Genomic DNA, 19081 nt, shown 5'->3' with positions numbered 1-19081 from the left:
CCAGATTGGAATAGATTGAAGAGTTATAGAAAAGAAGGAAATATAACATATAAAAAGAAGTAAATTTGGACACCAAAAACATAAAACATATGTGGAGGTGGGGAGTAGAATATTTTTGTGCAGTTGATTTGTTATCATCTTAAAATAGACTATTACAAGTATTTTGAAAGCCCTATGGTAATCCCAAAGCCAAAATCTTTAAGAGACTCACAAATGATAAAGAGAAAAGAATCAAGGCATACCACTATAAAAATCATCCATTCATAAAGAGGGGCACCTGAGTGGCCCAGTCCGTTGAGCATCCGACTTCAGCTCAGGTCATGATCTCACAGTTCATGAATTCGAAACCCGCATCAGGCTTTGTGCTGACAGCTCAGAGCCTGGAGCCTGCTTCAGAATCTGTGTCTCTCTCTCTCTGCCCCTCCCCTACCTGCAGTCTGTCTCTCTCTCAAAAATAAATAAAACATTTAAAAACATTTTAAAAAGATCATTCGTTCATAAAGAAAGACAGCAAGAGAGGAAGAAGGGAACAAAGGAACTATAGAATAATCAGAAAGTAATTAAAAAATGATAGTCCTTACTATCAGTAAGTTCTTACCTATCAAAAATTCCTTCAGGGGCGCCTGGGTGGCTCAGTCGGTTAAGCGTCTGACTTCAGCTCAGGTCACGATCTCACGGTCTGTGAGTTCGAGCCCCGCGTCGGGCTCTGGGCTGATGGCTCAGAGCCTGGAGTCTGCTTCCGATTCTGTGTCTCCCTCTCTCTCTGCCCCTCCCCTGTTCATGCTCTGTCTCTCTCTGTCTCAAAAATAAATAAACGTTAAAAAAAATAAAAAAAATTACTTTACATGATTAAAATTCTTCATTTAAAAGACATAAAGTGGGGGAATAAAAAATAGCGCAACTATATGCTGCCTACAAGAGACTCACTTAAGCTTTAAAGACAATTAAGCTTAAAGTGAAAGAATGGAAAAAAATTATTCCATGGAAATGGAAATTAGAAGAGAACAGGAGTATACTCCTGATGATAACAGGTATACTTTTATCAGACTAAATAGATTTTAAGTTAAAAGCTGTAGTAACAGACAATGTTATTACATAATGATAAAGGGGTCAATTCATCAAGAGTATATAACAAGTTAAATATATACAGACACAATACTGAAGCACTTAATTATATTAAATAATCATTAACAGGTCTCGAGTCAGAAATACACAACAATGCAATAATAGTAGAATACTTCAATACCCTATTATTCAACAATGAATAGATGATCCAGAGAGAAAATCATGGAGGAAATAATGGATTTGGACAACACTTTAGACCAAATGGACCTAACAGACATAACATTTCATTTAACAATAGAGTCCACATTCTTCTCAGTGTACATGGAACATGCTCTAGGATAGATTACATGTTGTGGCACAAAACAAGTCTTACCAAATTTAAAAAGATTTAAATTATATCAAATATCTTTTCTGAACACATTAGCATGACACTAAAAATTTGTAACAGAAGGAAAGGGGGGAGGGTGTCTGGGTGGCTCTGTCAGTTAAGCTACTGACTCTAGGTTTTGACTCAGCTCATGATCTCATGGTCCATGGGTTTGAGCCCCATGTCTGAACTATCAGAGACTGCTTGGGATTCTCTCTGTCCTTCCACCACTCATGCTCCTTCTCTCTTTCTCTCAAAATAAAGACACTTAAAAAAAGGGAAAGGGAGAACATTCACATATATGTGAAAATTAACACATTTGTGAGCAACTAATGAGTCAAAGAAGAAATCAAAAGAGATACCAAAAATATCTTGAGACAAATGAAAATGGAAACACAACATACCAAAACTTAAGGGATGCTGCAAAAGTAACCCAAGAGAGAACATTATAGTGATAAATACTGTCCTTAAGAAAAAATTAAGGTCTCAAATAAGCAACGTAACCTTATACTGCAAGGAACTAGAAAAAGAACAAAGTCCAAAGTTAGCAGAAGGAAGGAAATAAAAATTAAAGAAGAAATAAATGAAATAGAGATTAGAAAGACAGTAGGAATCATTAACAAAACTAAGAGTTAGTTTTATTAAAAGATAAACAATTGAAAAACTTTTGTCCAGTTTAAGAAAGAAAGAGGGGTGCCTGGGTGGCTCAGTCATTTAAGTGCCCAACTCTTTATTTTGACTCAGGTCCTAATCAGTTTGTGAGTTCAAGCCCTGTGTGGGGCTCTGTACTGGCAGTGTGGAACCTGCTTGGGATTCTCTCTCTGATCTCTCCCTCTACCTCTCTCTTTCTCTCTCTCTCTCAAAATAAATAAATAAACTTTTAAAAAGAAAGAAAGATTACTCCAATTAATAAAATTATAATGAAAGAGGAGACATTACAGTTCATACCACAGAAATACAAAGGAACATAACAGTACCATGAGTAATTATACATAAACAAATTAGATAACTTAAATATAAGGATAAATTCCTAGAAACAGATAGAAACTTACCTAGACTGAAAAATTAAGTAATAAAAAATCTGAACAGACAAAAAGCAAGGAGATTGAATCAGTAATAAAAAATCTCTGGCAATTAAGAGACCAGATGACTTCACTGGTGAATTCTACCAAATGTATAATTTAAAAAAAAATTATTTTAGAGAGACAGCATGAGCTGTGGAAGAGGGGCAGACAGAGAAAGAGAGAAAATCTTTTTTTTTTACTATGAAATTTATTGTCAAATTAGTTTCCATACAACACTCAGCGCTCATCCCAACAGGTGCCCTCCTCAATGCCTATCACCCACTTTCCCCTCCCTCCCACCCTCCCATCAACCCTCAGTTTATTTTCAGTTTTTAAGGGTCTCTTATGGTTTGGCTCCCTCCCTCTCTAACTTTTTTTTCCCTTCCCCTCCCCATGGTCTTCTGTTAAGTTTCTCAGGATCCACATAGGAGTGAAAACATATGGTATCTGTCTTTCTCTGTATGACTGATTTCATTTAGCATAACATTCTCCATTTCCATCCATGTTGTTACAAAAGGCCATAGTTCATTCTTTCTCATTGCCAAGTAGTATTTCGTTGTATATATAAACCACAACTTCTTTATCCATTCGTCAGTTGATGGACATTTAGGCTCTTTCTATAATTTAGCTATTGTTGAAAGTGCTGCTATAAACATTGGGGTACAAGTGCCCCTATGCATCAGTACTCCTGTATCCCTTGGGTAAATTCCTAGCAGTGCTATTGCTGGGTCTTAAATAGGGTAGATCTATTTTTAATTTTTTGAGGAACCTCCACACTGTTTTCCAGAGTGGCTGCACCAGTTTGCATTCCCACCAACAGTGCAAGAGGGTTCCCGTTTCTCCACATCCTCTCCAGCATCTATAGTCTCCTGATTTGTTCATTTTAGCCACTCTGACCGGCATGACGTGGTATCTGAGTGTGGTTTTGATTTGTATTTCCCTGATGAAGAGTGACATTGAGCATCTTTTCATGTACCTCTTGGCCATCTGGATGTCTTCTTTACAGAATTGTCTGTTCATGTTTTCTGCCCATTTCTTCACTGGATTATTTGTTTTTCAGGTGTGGAGTTTGGTGAGTTCTTTATAGATTTTGGATACTAGCCCTTTGTCTGATATGTCATTTGCAAATATCTTCCCATTCTGTTGGTTGCGTTTTAGTTTTGTTGATTGTTTCCGTTGCAGTGCAGAAGCTTTTTATCTTCATGAGGTCCTAATAGCTCATTTTTGTTTTTAATTCCCTTGCCTTTGGGGATGTGTCAAGTAAGAAATTGCTGTGTTTGAGGTCAGAGAGGTTTTTTCCTGCCTTCTCCTCTAGGGTTTTGATGGTATCCTGTCTTACATTCAGGTCCTTTATCCATTTTGAGTTTATTTTTGTGAGTGGTATAAGAAAGTGGTCTAGTTTCATTCTTCTGCATGTTGCTGTCCAGTTCTCCCAGCACCATTTGTTAAAGAGACTGTCTTTTTTCCATTGGATATTCTTTCCTGCTTTGTCAAAGATGAGTTGGCCATACTTTTGTGGGTCCAATTCTGGAGTCTCTATTCGATTCCATTGATCTATGTGTCTGTTTTTGTGCCAATACCATGCTGTCTTGATGATTACAGCTTTGTAGTAGAGGCTAAAGTCTGAGATTGTGATGCCTCCCGCTTTGGTCTTCTTCAATATTACTTTGGCTATTCGGGGTCTTTTGTGGTTCCATACAAATTTTAGGATTGCTTATTCTAGTTTCAAGAAGAATGCTGGTGCAATTTTGATTGGGATTGCATTGAATGTGTAGATAGCTTTGGGAGTATTGACATTTTAACAATATTTATTCTTCCAATCCATGAGCACGGAATGTTTTTCCATTTCTTTATATCTTCTTCAATTTCCTTCATTAGCTTTCTATAGTTTTCAGCATACAGATCTTTTGCATCTTTGGTTAGGTTTATTTCTAGGTTATTTTATGATTCTTGGTGCCATTGTGAATGGGATCAGTTTCTTTATTTGTCTTTCTGTTGCTTCATTATTAATATGTAAGAATGCACCTGATTTCCATACATTGATTTTGTATCCTGCAATTTTGCTGAATTCATGTGTCAGTTCTAGTAGACTTTTGGTGGAGTCTGTTGGGTTTTCCATGTATAATATCATGTCATCTGAAAAAGTGAAAGCTTGACTTCATCTTTGCCAATTTTGATGCCTTTGATTTCCTTTTGTTGTCTGACTGCTGATGCTAGAACTTCCAACACTATGTTAAACAACAGCGGTGAGAGTGGACATCCCTGTCATGTTCCTGATCTCAGGGGGAAAGCTCTCAGTTTTTCCCCATTGAGGATATTATCTGTGGGCTTTTCATAAGTGGCTTTTATGATGTTTAAGTATGTTCCTTCTATCTTGACTTTCTCGAGGGTTTTTATTAAGAAAGGGTGCTGAATTTTGTCAAATGCTTTTTCTGCATCGATTGACAGGATCATAAGGTTCTTTTCTTTTATTAATGCGATGTATCACATTGATTGATTTGCAAATGTTGAACCAGCCCTGCACCCCAGGAATGAATCCCAATATATCATGGTGATTAATTCTTATATGCTTTTGAATTCGATATTCTAGTATCTTGTTGAGAATTTTTGCATCCATATTCATTGGGGATATTGGCCTGTAGTTCTCTTTTTTTGTGGGGTCTCTGTCTGGTTTGGGAATCAAAGTAATGCTGGCTTCATAGAATGAGTCTGGAAGTTTTCCTTCCCTTTCTATTTTTTGGAACAGCTTGAGAAGGATAGGTATTATCTCTGTTCTCAATGTCTGGTAGACTTCCCCAGGGAAGCCATCTGGTCCTGGACTCTTATTTGTTGGGAGATTTTTGATAACTGATTCAATTTATTTGCTGGTTATGGGTCTGCTCAAGTTTTCTATTTCTTCCTGTTTGAGTTTTGGAAGTGTGTGGGTGCTTAGGAATTTGTCCATTTCTTCCACGTTGTCCAGTTAGTTGGCATATAATTTTTCCTAGTATTCCCTGATAATTGCTTGTATTTCTGAGGGATTGGTTTTAATAATTCCATTTTCATTCATGATTTTATCTATTTGGGTCCTCTCCCTTTTCTTTTTGAGAAGCCTGGCTGGAGGTTTATCAATTTTGTTTATTTTTTCAAAAAACCTACTCTTGGTTTCATTGATCTGCTCTACAGTTTTTTTAGATTCTATATTGTTTATTTCTGCTCTGGTCTGTATTATTTCTCTTCTTCTGCTGGGTTTGGGTTCTTTGCTGTTCTGCTTCTATTTCCTTTAGGTGTGCTGTTAGATTTTGTATTGGGGATTTTTCTTGTTTCTTGAGATAGGCCTGGATTGCAATGTATTTTCCTCTCAGGACTGCCCTTGCTGCATCCCAAAGTGTTTGGATTATTGTATTTTCATTTTCATTTGTTTCCATATATTTTTAAATTTCTTCTCTAAGTGCCTGGTTGACCCATTCATTCTTTAGTAGGGTGTTCTTTAACCTCCATGCTTTTGGAGGTTTTCCAGACTTTTTCCTTGGTTGATTTAAAGTTTCATAGCCTTGTGGTCTGAAAGAGTGGATGGTATGATCTCTATTATTTTATACTTATGAAGGGCTGTTTTGTGACCCAGCACATGATCTTTCTTGGAGAATGTTCCATGTGCACTCGATAAGAAAGTATATTCTGTTGCTTTGGGATGCAGAGTTCTAAATATCTGTCAAGTCCATCTGATTCAGTGTATCATTCAGGGCCCTTGTTTCTTTATTGATTTTGTGTCTAGATGATCTATCCATTGCTCTAAGTGGGGTATTAAAGTCCCCTGCAATTACCACATTCTTATCAATAAGGTTGCTTATGTTTGTGTTTAATTGCTTTATATATTTGGGGGCTCCCAGTTTTGGTGCATAGACATTTATAATTGTTAGCTCTTCCTGATAGATAGACCCTGTAATTATTATATAATGCCCTTCTTCATCTCTTGTTACAGCCTTTAATTTAAAGTCTAGTTTGTCTGATATAAGTATGGCTACTCCAGCTTTCTTTTGACTTCCAGTAGCATGATAGATAGTTCTCCATCCCCTCACTTTCAATCTGAAGGTACCTTTGTGTCTAAAATGAGTCTCTTGTAGACAGCAAATAGATGGGTCTTGTTTTTTTATCCATTCTGATACCCTATGTCTTTTGGTTGGAGCATTTAGTCCATTTACATTCAGTGTTATTATGAAAGATAGGGGTTTAGAGTCATTATGGTGTCTGTAGGTTTCATGCTTGTACTGATGTCTCTGGCACTTTGTCTCACAGGATCCCCCTTAGGATCTCTTGTAGGGCTGGTTTAGTGGTGGTAAATTCCTTCAGTTTTTGTTTGCTTAGGAAGACCTTTATCTCTCCTTCCTTCTATTCTAAATGACAGACTTGTTGGATAAAGGAATGTTGGCTGCATATTTTTTCTGTTCATCACATTGAAGATTTCCTGCCATTCCTTTCTGGCAGTGTGTTTATTCCTAGCTGTTTTGAGAATTTTCTCTTTATCCTTGTATTTTGCCAGTTTCACTATGATATGTTGTGCAGAAGATCGATTCAAGTTACGTCTGAAGGGAGTTCTGTGTGCCTCTTGGATTTCAATGCCTTTTTCCTTCCCCAGATCAGGGAAGTTCTCAGCTATGGTTTGTTCAAGTACACCTTCAGCCCCTTTCTCTCTCTCCTTCTGGAATTCCTATGATATGGATATTGTTCCATTTGATTGTATCACTTAGTTATCTAATTCTCCCCTCATACTCCTGGATTTTTTTTTATCTCTCTTTTTCTCAGCTTCCTCTTTCTCCATAATTTTATCTTCTAATTCACCTATTCTCTCCTCTGCCTCTTCAATCCGTGCTATGGCTGCCTCCATTTTATTTTGCAACTCATTTATAGCATTTTTTTAGCTCCCCATGACTATTTCTTAGTCCCTTGATCTCTGTAGCAATAGATTCTCTGCTGTCCTGTATGCTGTTTTCAAGCCCAGCAATTCATTTTATGACTATTATTCTAAATTCTTGTTCTGTTATATTGCTTAAATTGTTTTTGATCAATTCATTAGCTGTCGCTACTTCCTGGAGTTTCTTTTGAGGAGAATTATTCCATTTCATCATTTTGGGTAGTCCCTGTGGTAACTCCAAACTGCAGGGCACTTCCCCTATGCTGTTAGGAGTAACTTGTGTCAGGGCCACAGTCAGACCTGATGTCTGCCCCCAGCCCACCACTGGGGCCACAGTCAGACTGGTGTGTACCTCATCTTCCCCTCTCCCAGGGGCAGGACTCACTGTGGAGTGGTGTGGCCCCGTCTGGGCTACTTGCACACTGCCAGGCTTGTGGTGCTGCTTAGATGGGATCTGGTCAAGGGCGTATTAGCCAGGTGGTTCTGCAAGGTGCACAGGGGCAGGAGGGGCAGGCTTAGCTAGCTTTGCCTTCGGTGGTCCCTTGTGGGAGGGACCCCTGCAGCACCGGGAGGGAGGCAGGCCTGTCGGAGGGATGGATCCACAGAAGCACAGCGGTAGGCGTTTGCACGGTGGCAAGCAAGTTCAGTGATGGGAATTGGCTCCCTTTGGATAGAGAGAGAGAGAGAGAGAGAGAGAGAGAGAGAGAGAGAGAGAGAGTCTTAAGCAGGTTCCACATTCAGCACAGAGCCTGATGTGAGGTTCAGTCCCACAACCTTGGGATCATGACCTGAGCTGAAATCAAGAGTTGGATGCTCAACCAACTGAGACACTCAGGTGCCTCATCTAATGTTTAAATGTTTAAAGAAGAATTAATATCAGTCCTTCTCAAACTTTTCTAAAAATTGAAGAGGAAAGAACACTTCCAAACTCATTTTACAAGGACAGCTTTACTGTGATACCAACTCCAGGAAAGAACACTAAAAGAAAAGAAAATTACTGGCCAATATTCCTGATGAACATAGATAACAATCCTCAACAAAACACTAGCAAACCAAATTCAAGAGTGAATTGAAAACATCGTATTTCACAATCAAATAGGATTTATCCCTGGTATGAAAGTATAGTTCAACATAAGAGAATCAGTTAACGTGATACACCACATTAACAGAATGAAGGATAGAAAGCATATCATTTCAATAGATGCAGAAAAGCATTGGACAAAATTCAACATCCTTTCATAATAGAAACTTTCAACAAATTAGGTATAGAAGGAACATACCTCAACATAATAAAGGCTACATATGACAAGCCCATAGCTTATATCATACTCAGTGGTGAAAAGTTAAAAGCTTTTCCTCTAAGATCAGGAATAAGAAAAGATGTTCACTCTTGCCACTTCTATTCAGTATAGTACTGCACATTTTAGCCAGAGCAATTTGATAAGAAAAAGAAGTAAAAATCATGCATATAGGAAAGGAAGAAGGGAAATTATCTCTTTGTGGATGGCATGATATTATATATTGAAAACCCTAAAGACTCTACCAAAAAGACTGTCAGAACTAATGGATAAATTCTGTAAAGTTGCAGAATACAAAATCAACATACAACAATTTGTTATGTTCCTATACACTAGCATTAAACTATTTGAAACAGAAATCAGAAAGCAATCCTGTGAGATAAGAGGAAATATATATTTTGGTCTCTGTCCCCATTTCCTGGCACACAGCTCCTAAGTGCTTGTAATTTCCTAAGTGTTAAGAACACCAGGAGTATCTCTTGTTTTAATATTTTTTTTGACCCCATCCCTGACACAAGGCTCCTAAAACCCTTGTAAATCCCTAAGTTATAAGAATACTAGAGGATCTTCTGTTCATGAGACAACGGTGGGTGTACTCCTTTGTGGCTCCTAGATGGACCTGGTCATCAGGAAGACCACGCCATAATTAAAAGCTTGAAATTTTCAACCCAGTCACTCCCTTCTCCAAAGGGGGGAAAGGAGCTGGAATGAAGTTAGTAGTTGATTATGCCTACATGAGGAACCCTCCATAAAAATTCTAATAGAAGGAGATTTGAAGAGCTTCTAGGTTGGTGAACACATCCACACCAGGAGGTGACAGATCACAACTGCACTGTGGAAGAAGTTCTTATGCTTGGGACCCTCCCAGACCTCACTCTATATTAGTATATATCCTTTAATAAATTAGTAAATGTAAGTGTTTCCCTGGGTTATGTGATTTGCCCTAGCAAATTAATTGAACCTGAGGATAGGGTGATGGGGGCTTCCAATTTGTTGCCAAATTGTATAGAACTTGAGGATAACCTGGGGACCTACTACTTGTGATTGGCATCTGGATTTGTATGGGAGCAGTCTTGTGGGACTAAGCCTTTAACCTGTGGGATCTGATATTATCTGCAGGTAAACAGTGTTAGAATTGAGTTGAATTGTAGGACATCTAGCTGGTGTTGCAGAGAAATTTTGTTGTGGGAAAAACTCCCAACACATGTAGTGACCAGAAGTATCAGAAGTGTGAGTGTTTTGAATGAGTAGTTAAGGAGACTCGCAAGAGAAAGACTCAGTGGAGGAAAGAACTGTGTTTTTTCTTTAAAAATCCCATTTAGAATCTCATCAAAAACAATAAAATACTTAGAGATAAATTTAAACAAGGGGGTAAAAGACCTGTACACTATAAACTCTAAGGCACTGATGAAAGAAATCAAAGAGGACACAAAGAAATGGGAAGATATTGCATGTTTTTAGATTGGAAGAATTAATATTGTGAAAATGTCCATCTACCCAAAGCAATCTATACAGCCAATGCTGTCCTTTCAAAATTCCAATCACATTTTTTCTCAGAAATAGAAAACTCTCCTCAAATTTGTGTGGAACCATATAAGACCCCCAAGTAGCCAAAGCAATCTTGAGAAAGAAGAACAAAACTGGAGATATCACATTTCTTGATTTCAGTATATATTATAAATCTGTAGAATGGAAATAGTACAGCACTGGCACATAGACCAGTGGAACAGAATAGAGAGCCCAGAAATAAACCCACATATATACAGCCAACTGATTTTTGACAAGGGTGCCAAGAACACAAACTGGGGAAAGGATAATCTCTTCAATAAATGGTAATGGGAAAATTGGATATCCACATGCAGAAGAATGAGACGGGACCCCTATCTTATACCACTCACAAAAATTAACTCAAAATGGATTAAGGATGTAAATATAAAACCTGAAAATATAAAACTCCTAGAAGAAAACTTAGGGAAAAACATCCTTGACATTGGTCTTGGCAATGATTTCTTTGATAAGACACGAAAGGAGCACACAAGAAAAACTAAAGTGAGACAACATCAAACTAAAGAGCTTCTATACAGCAAAGGAATTAATAAATTTATAATAAATAAACTTATTTTTTATAAAACAATTAATTGGAAAAGCAACCCAAAGAATGAGAGAAAATATTTACAAATCATATATCTTATAAGGGGTTAATATTCAAAATAGTTAAAGATCCTATACAATTCAGTAACAAAAAAGCAAATACGTAATCCAATTTAAAAACGTGCAAAATACCGGAATAGATATTCTCCCAAAGAAGATGTAAAAGTTGTCAAAACATACATGAAAAAGTGCTCAATATCGCTAATAATCTGAGAAATGGAAATGCAAACCACAATGAGATCACCTCACATCTGGTAGGATGGCTATTAACAGAAAGGTAAGAGCAAATTTTGGCAAAGATGTGCAAAAAAGGGAACGCTTAAATACTGTTAGTGGGAATGTAAACTGGTACAAGTATTGTGGAGAACCATATGGTGGTTCCTCATAAAATTAAAAATAGAACTACTGTTACTATTAAAAATAGAACTATATCCTATAGTGTTACTTCTGGGTATAGATCCAAAGGAAAAGGAAATGAAATCAGTATCTCAGGGAGATATCTGCACTCCCATGTTCACTGCAGTATTATTTTCAATAGCCAAGATATGAAAACAGCCTAAATGTCCTTCAATAGATGAATGGGTAAAGAAAGTGATATAGAAATAGATATAGATATAGATATAGATATAGATATAGATATAGATATATAGATACAGATAATGGAATATTATTTGGTTATAAAAAAGAAGAAAATCTTGCCATTTACAATCTTGCCATATATGAACCTGAAGGGCATTATGCTAAATGAAATAAACCAGAGGAAGACAAATACTGCATGGTATCACTTATATGTGGAATCCTAAAAAACAAGCAAAACCCAAAAATACCCAAAAAACAAAACAAAGAATAGAAACAAAGAATAGAAAATACAATGGTAGTTGCCAGAGGCTAGGGGTCTGGGGAAATGGGGAGATGTATGTCTAAAGGTACAAACTTTCAGTTATAATGAGAGAAAGTTCTGAAGATCTGATGTACAGCATAATGATGATCATAATACACTGTTACATACTTGTAAGTTACTGAGAGTAGATTCTAAACTTTCTCACACACACACAAAATTAATATGTCAGATGGTGGATATATTAATTATCTTGATCTTGGTTATCATTCAACAGTGTATATGTATATACTGTTACTTGTCCACTTCACATATATACAATTATATTTGTCAATTTTTCCACAATAAAGGTGGGAAAAAAGAAAAAAGAAGTGAGGAAGTAATGATTACATATAGAGCTTGACTCTGAAGGTAAATTAAGAAAAAGCACAGTAATTAGAAGGAGAGGCAGGGTCAGAGGAAACATGTTTTGTTTTGTTTTTACTCCATTAGCAGATGTACTGCTAATGAGAACAGAGTTTCTTTTAGGAGGGACAAAAATGTTCTAAAATTAAGCTATAGTGGTTGTACAAACCTGTGAACATACTAAGATACATTGATTTTACTCTTAAAGTGAATGAGTTTTATGGTATGTTAATTATATCTCAATAAAGCTGTTTTTAAAAACCCCAACAAACTTCGTATACAATTGGAGGAAGAGGGAAGTCTTTGAAAAGATGAAGAAAGATGGGATCCAGAATACAAGTGGAGGAACTGGCCTTTAAAAGAGTAGAGAGGGGTGCCTGGGTGGCTTAGTTGGTTAAGTGTCTGACTTTGGCTCAGGTCATGACCTCACAGCTTATGGGTTCGAGCCCTGAGTCGGGCTCTGTGCTGACAGCTCAGAGCCTGGAGCTGCTTCAGATTCTGTATCTCCCTCTCTCTCTGCCCCTCCCCCGCTCACACTCTTTCTCTCTCTCTCTCAAAAATAAATAAATGTGAAAAAATTTTTAAAATAAGAGTAGAGATATTACCATTGTGGTATATTTGTAAAAATAGTGGTAGCAGCATGGGCTTTGTGCTTAGAAGGATCCCACATTTCATTTAATGCTCTCTTGCCTTGACATGTTTAATAGTTTTTTAAACAAGGGACCCCACATTTTTAGTTTGCACCAGGCCCCCAAAATTGAATCCTTAATGGTCATGTCCATTTGATTACCTCTGTTGTTGTGGGGAAGTGTGAGGTAAGGCTGTCAGCTGAGAATGGGAGAAGGAAGGAGACCAGAGGTTTCAGGAAAATGGGAAGAGAGTGACATAATCATGAGAAGCTAGAGAAATGCAGAAGTGTTGCCAGTCTGTGGCTACTCCTTTTGAGTTTGTGGTGACTTTGATATGCCAGATTGTATGGTTTTCCCAGCACTCAGCTGCAGTGGAGGTACAGAAGATATTGATATCAGGAGTCATCTAGGGCTGGGGGTTTGTCAGATATCTGTGATAGAAGAAGGGATCACAAGTAATTACAAGGATAGATGGTGGTAGATGAGGAAAGAATAAGACAGGAGAAGGGTAATGTATCAAGATAGAATGGTAGGATCAGTAAATTGGAAATTTCAATGGAGGGGAGTTGATTTCATGAACATAATTGAACATAGGTTGGAAGGATGTAAGAAGCTATTCAAATTGGTGGTTCTGTAATTTCCGTTGATGGTAAGAGCTATGTTTGATCACAGAATGATTAAAATACCGTGAAGCGAAAAAGTTATTGAAAATGCAAAGGTCAACCACTGAAAATTGCAGGAGGGCTAGTTAGTTAGATGAGTTATCAACTTGCGTGACGAAATTGCTGAGAATGGTGACAGGAGTGAGAGAAAAAGTTGTTTGCTTCGTATACATGAGAGTAGCAAGTCAGTAGATGCCAGTAAATACCTTGCTGTTTGCTCCATACCATTGTTCTTTTTATAGCTCCTTCCTTCCTTCCCCTACCTCTCTCTACCATTGTGTTTATCCCCTCAGCCCCAACTCAAAACTACTGTCATTCTTCAGGACTCAACTCAAATTTCACCTCCTCAGTTATGTTGAATATATGTAAACTGGGAATACTGTATTGGACAAGTCACACAAGACAAGCAGTCACTGAGCAATCCGCAATTTTCAATGGAGGGATTAATTGGTAAAGGAACATGCTTTCTTGTAGTTGCAGCTTCCTGATGTCTTAGAAAGTACTTTTGATTTCTTAAATGAAGATGACTGCATAATAAATACATTATTATGAACATACATAATATGAATACATTTGATGTTTTCTCTAAAATTTAGTTTGAACTACCGACAGGTAGATAAATCTCATTATGATCTGTTTTCATGGAACACTGTTTAAGAGAGGTTACCTTAAATGTAGTAGGGAAATTTTTTGAATTGTGTGTATTTCTTTTTTTTTTTTAATGCTTATTTATTTTTGAGAGAGAGAAAGAGTGTGAGTGAGGGAGAGGCAGAGAGAGAGGGAGACTAGAATCTGAAGCAGGCTCCAGCTGTCAGCATAGAGACCAATGTGGGGCTCAAATTCATGGATCTTGAGGTCATGACCTGAGCCAAAGTTAGATGCTTAACTGAGCCACACAGGCACCCCGAGTTGCGTGTATTTCAAACTGTTTTGTCTTTCAATAGATTTTATTTTTAAATATGTAGAAAACTTTACTTTTTTTTACAAAACCTTTATCTTTAAGTTGAAAATTCTTTTTCAAGTTGAGGAAATAAGAATAGAATTATATATATAATATTTATATGATTGATAAATATACCCTATTTTAATTGTAATAGTTATTACATTAATATTACAGTAAAATAAGACATCTGAGAAGTGCTGCAAATAATTTTACAGTGTATTTCATGATTATGGAATGTATTTCATGATGGAGTATATTTCATGATTATGAATTTATTTCAGCCTGAAAAAGATCCTGAACATACAGATAAAAATTTTCAAGCAAAGTTAAGTTCTCGTCATCTAAAAATCAAGGTTCCATCATCTCACCAGAGATCTGTTATTGAAACCAGTGCAGGTGAACCAGTTACCAACGTTCTTTTGCCTCAGTCCATGGAATCTGCATCGGTAAGCACTGGTCTTCTTTTAACTAATTCTTGAAAAGCCTGTATCCAGAAAATGTACTTATTGGAAAGATTTAGATATACATAGATTTGTTAACAAATCTAGGAAAAAATGCAGAGAGGTTTATATTTATAGCTGTATATAGGCAGGTTTTTTTTAGTGGATTGATAGTTAACAATTATGTCTCTTGGGACCATGGGGAAGTAGATATTCAGACAGAATTAAGAGTTCATTCAAGTGGTATACTGGAGGGGATAACAGCTGAGAAAGGAATATAGGGAGAAAGCAGTATTGGGCAGGAATAGTCTCAGCCCTCATTGCAAGTGTGCCAGAAGCTTTCCCCATAAGGAGGTCTGGAGCAAAGATTATCTATTACAGGAGTCTTACATTGGGCTTCTATGCTCAAACGTTGGCTAGGGGTTGCCTGAGAAGATGATGGCCTCAACCTGAAAGCTGAAGCTTTCCAGAGATTCCAGAGAAGTTGGGAGGGTTGCGGGGGGGAGGACTGGGGCGCTGTCAGGTAACTGCACTCTTTGCACTGGAACAGCAGGTTCTCACTTCACGGAGGTCTGAACAGAACACCTCCATGGCAGCCACAATAATAAATACTAGCTATCATTGAATATCTCCTACTCTGTAGGCACTGTAGGTTCTCTTTACATGTATTATTCGTAACCTTTGCACAGCAATCCCTAGGGGTAGAATAATCCCCATCATTCCCTTTCCCAGATGAAGAAAGATTAAATAGCTAATGAATTCAAGAGCTGACAGTGTACCAGCTAAATATACATAAAATTTTTGATAAAAATTTTCCTAATAAACAATCCCATCTTATGTCTTGAACAAACAGCTATTTTAAGAGATTTTAAGCCAGAAAGGAAAGGAAGAGTGAAAGAAAAAAAAAAGAGAAAATAAAAAAAAAGAAACCTAACACAAATTTGCCTATGATGTTCAAGTTCCAACTCTGAGTTTGTGTTCCAGAGTTGGCTGCATATAATAAACACCTATTCAAAGAGATTTATCAGAGGCACTAGTTGTTTCACGGAATCCAGCAGTTGAGAAGACAGCTGATTGCTAGAAATAAAGTTTTCTGTCTTCTTTTTGAATATTTCTGTCACTGTCTTTCGCAGCTGCCTGTTTGTCTTTGCCTTCCCTGGTTTTTGTCTCTCAGTCTCAATCTCTGTCTCTCTTCATCCTATCTCTGTCTTGATCTCTCTCCATCTGTTCTTCTCTGTCTCTAATTCTGTTTCTCTGTTAGTTTCTTTCTGTTCATAGTTTGTTGGTCTCTATCTTCTTCATCCTTCTTCTCTCTCCCTCTCTCTTCTCAATCTTTCTCTTTTTTTCCTTCATCTCTTTTCTCTCCTCATTCTTCCTCCCTTTCCTTCTCCCTTTCCTCCTTTTCCCATTTCCCCCCTCCCCCATCCCTACCTCTCTCTCTTAAACTTTTAGGTCTCTGATCCTGTCTTTCTCTTGCTCTCTCTTTCTTGATTTGTCTACCTGTCTCTCTGTGTGTCTGATTCTTTGCATCTTCAAAAAATAGGAATTGAGCCTTTATTATTTCTCTGACTTTGATACTGCATATATGGAAGTGTCTATATACATTTATATGTATTATTTTAAACCAATTATCCTTATTACACATATTTTTAACAGCTTCAGAAATAACTTAAAATCCCTTTCTATAAAAAGTAAAATAATATACTAGGAATTAAACAAATTCTAAAAGTAAAATACTTTTTTATTAGCAGTAAAAAAGATAATCATAGCACCATTTCCTAGTTGAAAACTTAAATTAGTGTACCTTCTGAAATTAGTAGTGATTTCACGCAAAGTATTCTTGCACAGTTCTTGTCCTACATAGAGTTCTCTTAGGAGTTTCTTGACCTAGCTCAAGCCAGAAGATTTTTTAGTTTCTTGTCTAGTGGTTTAAAATTTAATTAGCACATTAAAATTTTATTAGTCTGACACATTATGATCTAGTCTACTAATTTGATACTGTGTTTTTACTGTATTAATTTTTTTTCTTTCTTTCTGCTATTCAATCCCCTATTTCACAAAACATTTATAGAGTACAAATTCTAGTACTCCTGATAAGAAAAGCAGAGACCTCTTAACAAGTACTCCATCTTCGCAAACTGCTGGTTTAGTGGTAAGTATTAGCATTTGGCACTTGTATCTATTTTCTGGTTCCCCCTCCTCCCTATTTTTCTGTTTGTGCCACACCAGAATAATTTTGTACATATGGAATGATGTCTGTGGTTTTCTGTTGTATAAACATGCTTTTGCTGGAAGTACTCTATATAGTGCTATATGTGGAAGAAAAATTAGAAAGATTCTTTTTCATTTTTTTATTGTAGTAAAATATGGTAAGTAAACTTACCATTTTAACTCTTTTTAACTATACAGTTCAAGTACATTCATATTGTTGTAGAACCATCACTTTTTTTTCACTCAGAACTTTTTTCTTCTTGCCAAACTGAAACTCCGTACATTAAACAATAGCTCCTCATTTCTCCATCCTGTAGTTCCTATCAAACACTATTCTAACTTCTCTCTATGATTTTGACCAGTCTAGATACTTCATATAAATGGAATCATATAGAATTTGTCCTTTTGTGACAAATTTCATTTAGCATAATGTCCTCACCAATGTTGTAGCCTGTGTCAGAAATTTTTTCCTTTTTAAAGGATTAATATATTCCATTATATGTATATACCACATTTTGTTTATCCGTTCAATTGTCTGTGGACATTTGGGTTGCTTCATCTTTTGGCCAGTGTGAATAATGCTGCTTTGAACATGGGTGTTCACATATCTCTTTGTATCTCTTCTTTCACTTCTTTTAGGTATATACTTCAAAGTGAAATTGCTGGATCATATGGTAATTCTCATTTTTAACTTTTTGAGGAGCTGCCATATTCTTTTCCATATCAGCTGTACTATTTTACATTCTCCGTAAAATGTGCGAGCATTCCAACTTCTCTACATCCTTGCCAACACTTACTATTTTCTGTGTGTTTTTCTGTTTTGTTTTGTTTTGTTTACAATTTTCATTTTATTTCTTACTATAAGGTGGGCATTCATGTTTAATCATATCCACAGACTACCTTGATGAACACAAATGTGTTATGTTATCTTTAAATGAATGTCAATACGTTCTAAGGAAAAAAGTTAGTTACATCATCCTGCCACAAAATTGACACAATGACAGATTAACTCTGCTCCAAGATTTTGAATATATTTTTTTTTCTTTAGAAACAGAAATACATCTATCTTCAATTATAAACTACATGTTCATTGAAAATATAAATTTCAAGAAAGGCAGAAAAGCATGAAGAATATACATAGTAGTTTTTTATATTCCAAGACATTTTTTTTCTAGGATGTATTCAAACATAAGTGCAATTGTATTTTTATTTTATTTTTTAAATTAAATTCACATTAGTATACAGTGTAATCTTGGCTTCAGTGATTTATCTCTTACATATGACACCCAGTGCTTATACCAAAAAGTGCCCTCTTTAATGCCCATCACCCTTTAACCCACCCGTCCCAGCCACCTCCCCTCCAGCAATCCTCAGTTTGTTCTCCATATTTAAGAGTCTCTTATGGTTTGCCTGCCTCTCTGTTTTTATCTTATTTTTCTTTCCCTTCTCCTATGATTATCTGTTATGTTTCTCAGATTTCACATATGAGTGAAATCATGACATTTGTCTTTCTCTGACTGACTTATTTAGCTTAGCATAATACACTCTAGGTCCATCCATTGTGTTGCAAATGACAAGATTATTCTTTTTGATTGCTGAGTAGTATTCCATTTTTTATATGTACCACATCTTTATATATATATATATATATATATATATATATATATATAGTTTATTGTCGACTTGGTTTTCATACAACACCCAGTGCTCATCCCAACAGGTGCCCTCCTCAATGCCCATCACCCACTTTCCCTTCTCTCCCACCTCTCATCAACCCTTAGTTCTCAGTATTTGAGTCTTTTATGGTTTGCCTCCTTCCCTCTCTATAACTTTTTTTTTCCCCTTCCCTTCCCCCCTGGTCTTCTGTTAAGTTTCTCAGGATCCTTGTATGAGTGAAAACATATGGTATCCGTCTTTCTCTGCCTGACTTGTTTCACTTATCATAATAATCTCTAGTTCCATCCACATTGCTACAAATGGCCAGATTTCATTCTTTCTCATTGCCAAGTAGTATTCCATTGTATGTAGCACATCTTCTGTATCCATTCATCAATTGATGGGCATTTGGGCTCTTCCCATAATTTGGCTATCGTTGATAGCACTGCTATAGACATTAG

The 19081-nt window shown here is 36.6% G+C and overlaps 1 protein-coding gene across 4 annotated transcripts in view; it reads left to right on the top strand.

Annotated features, from left to right (window-relative positions):
* Positions 1 to 19081, top strand: part of MEIKIN (meiotic kinetochore factor) — an 80429-nt gene that overhangs the window by 36107 nt on the left and 25241 nt on the right. For all 4 annotated transcript variants that reach the window (XM_023254922.2, XM_045058682.1, XM_023254917.2 and 1 more), the window contains 2 exons: positions 14595 to 14759; positions 16825 to 16905. In XM_023254922.2, the coding sequence (XP_023110690.1) occupies positions 14595 to 14759; positions 16825 to 16905 (246 nt within the window). The remainder of the gene's footprint in view (positions 1 to 14594; positions 14760 to 16824; positions 16906 to 19081) is intronic.

Source organism: Felis catus, chromosome A1, assembly GCF_018350175.1.
Source record: "Felis catus isolate Fca126 chromosome A1, F.catus_Fca126_mat1.0, whole genome shotgun sequence".
NCBI classification, from domain to species: domain Eukaryota; kingdom Metazoa; phylum Chordata; class Mammalia; order Carnivora; family Felidae; genus Felis; species Felis catus.
This window is presented reverse-complemented; position numbering and strand designations above follow the sequence as displayed.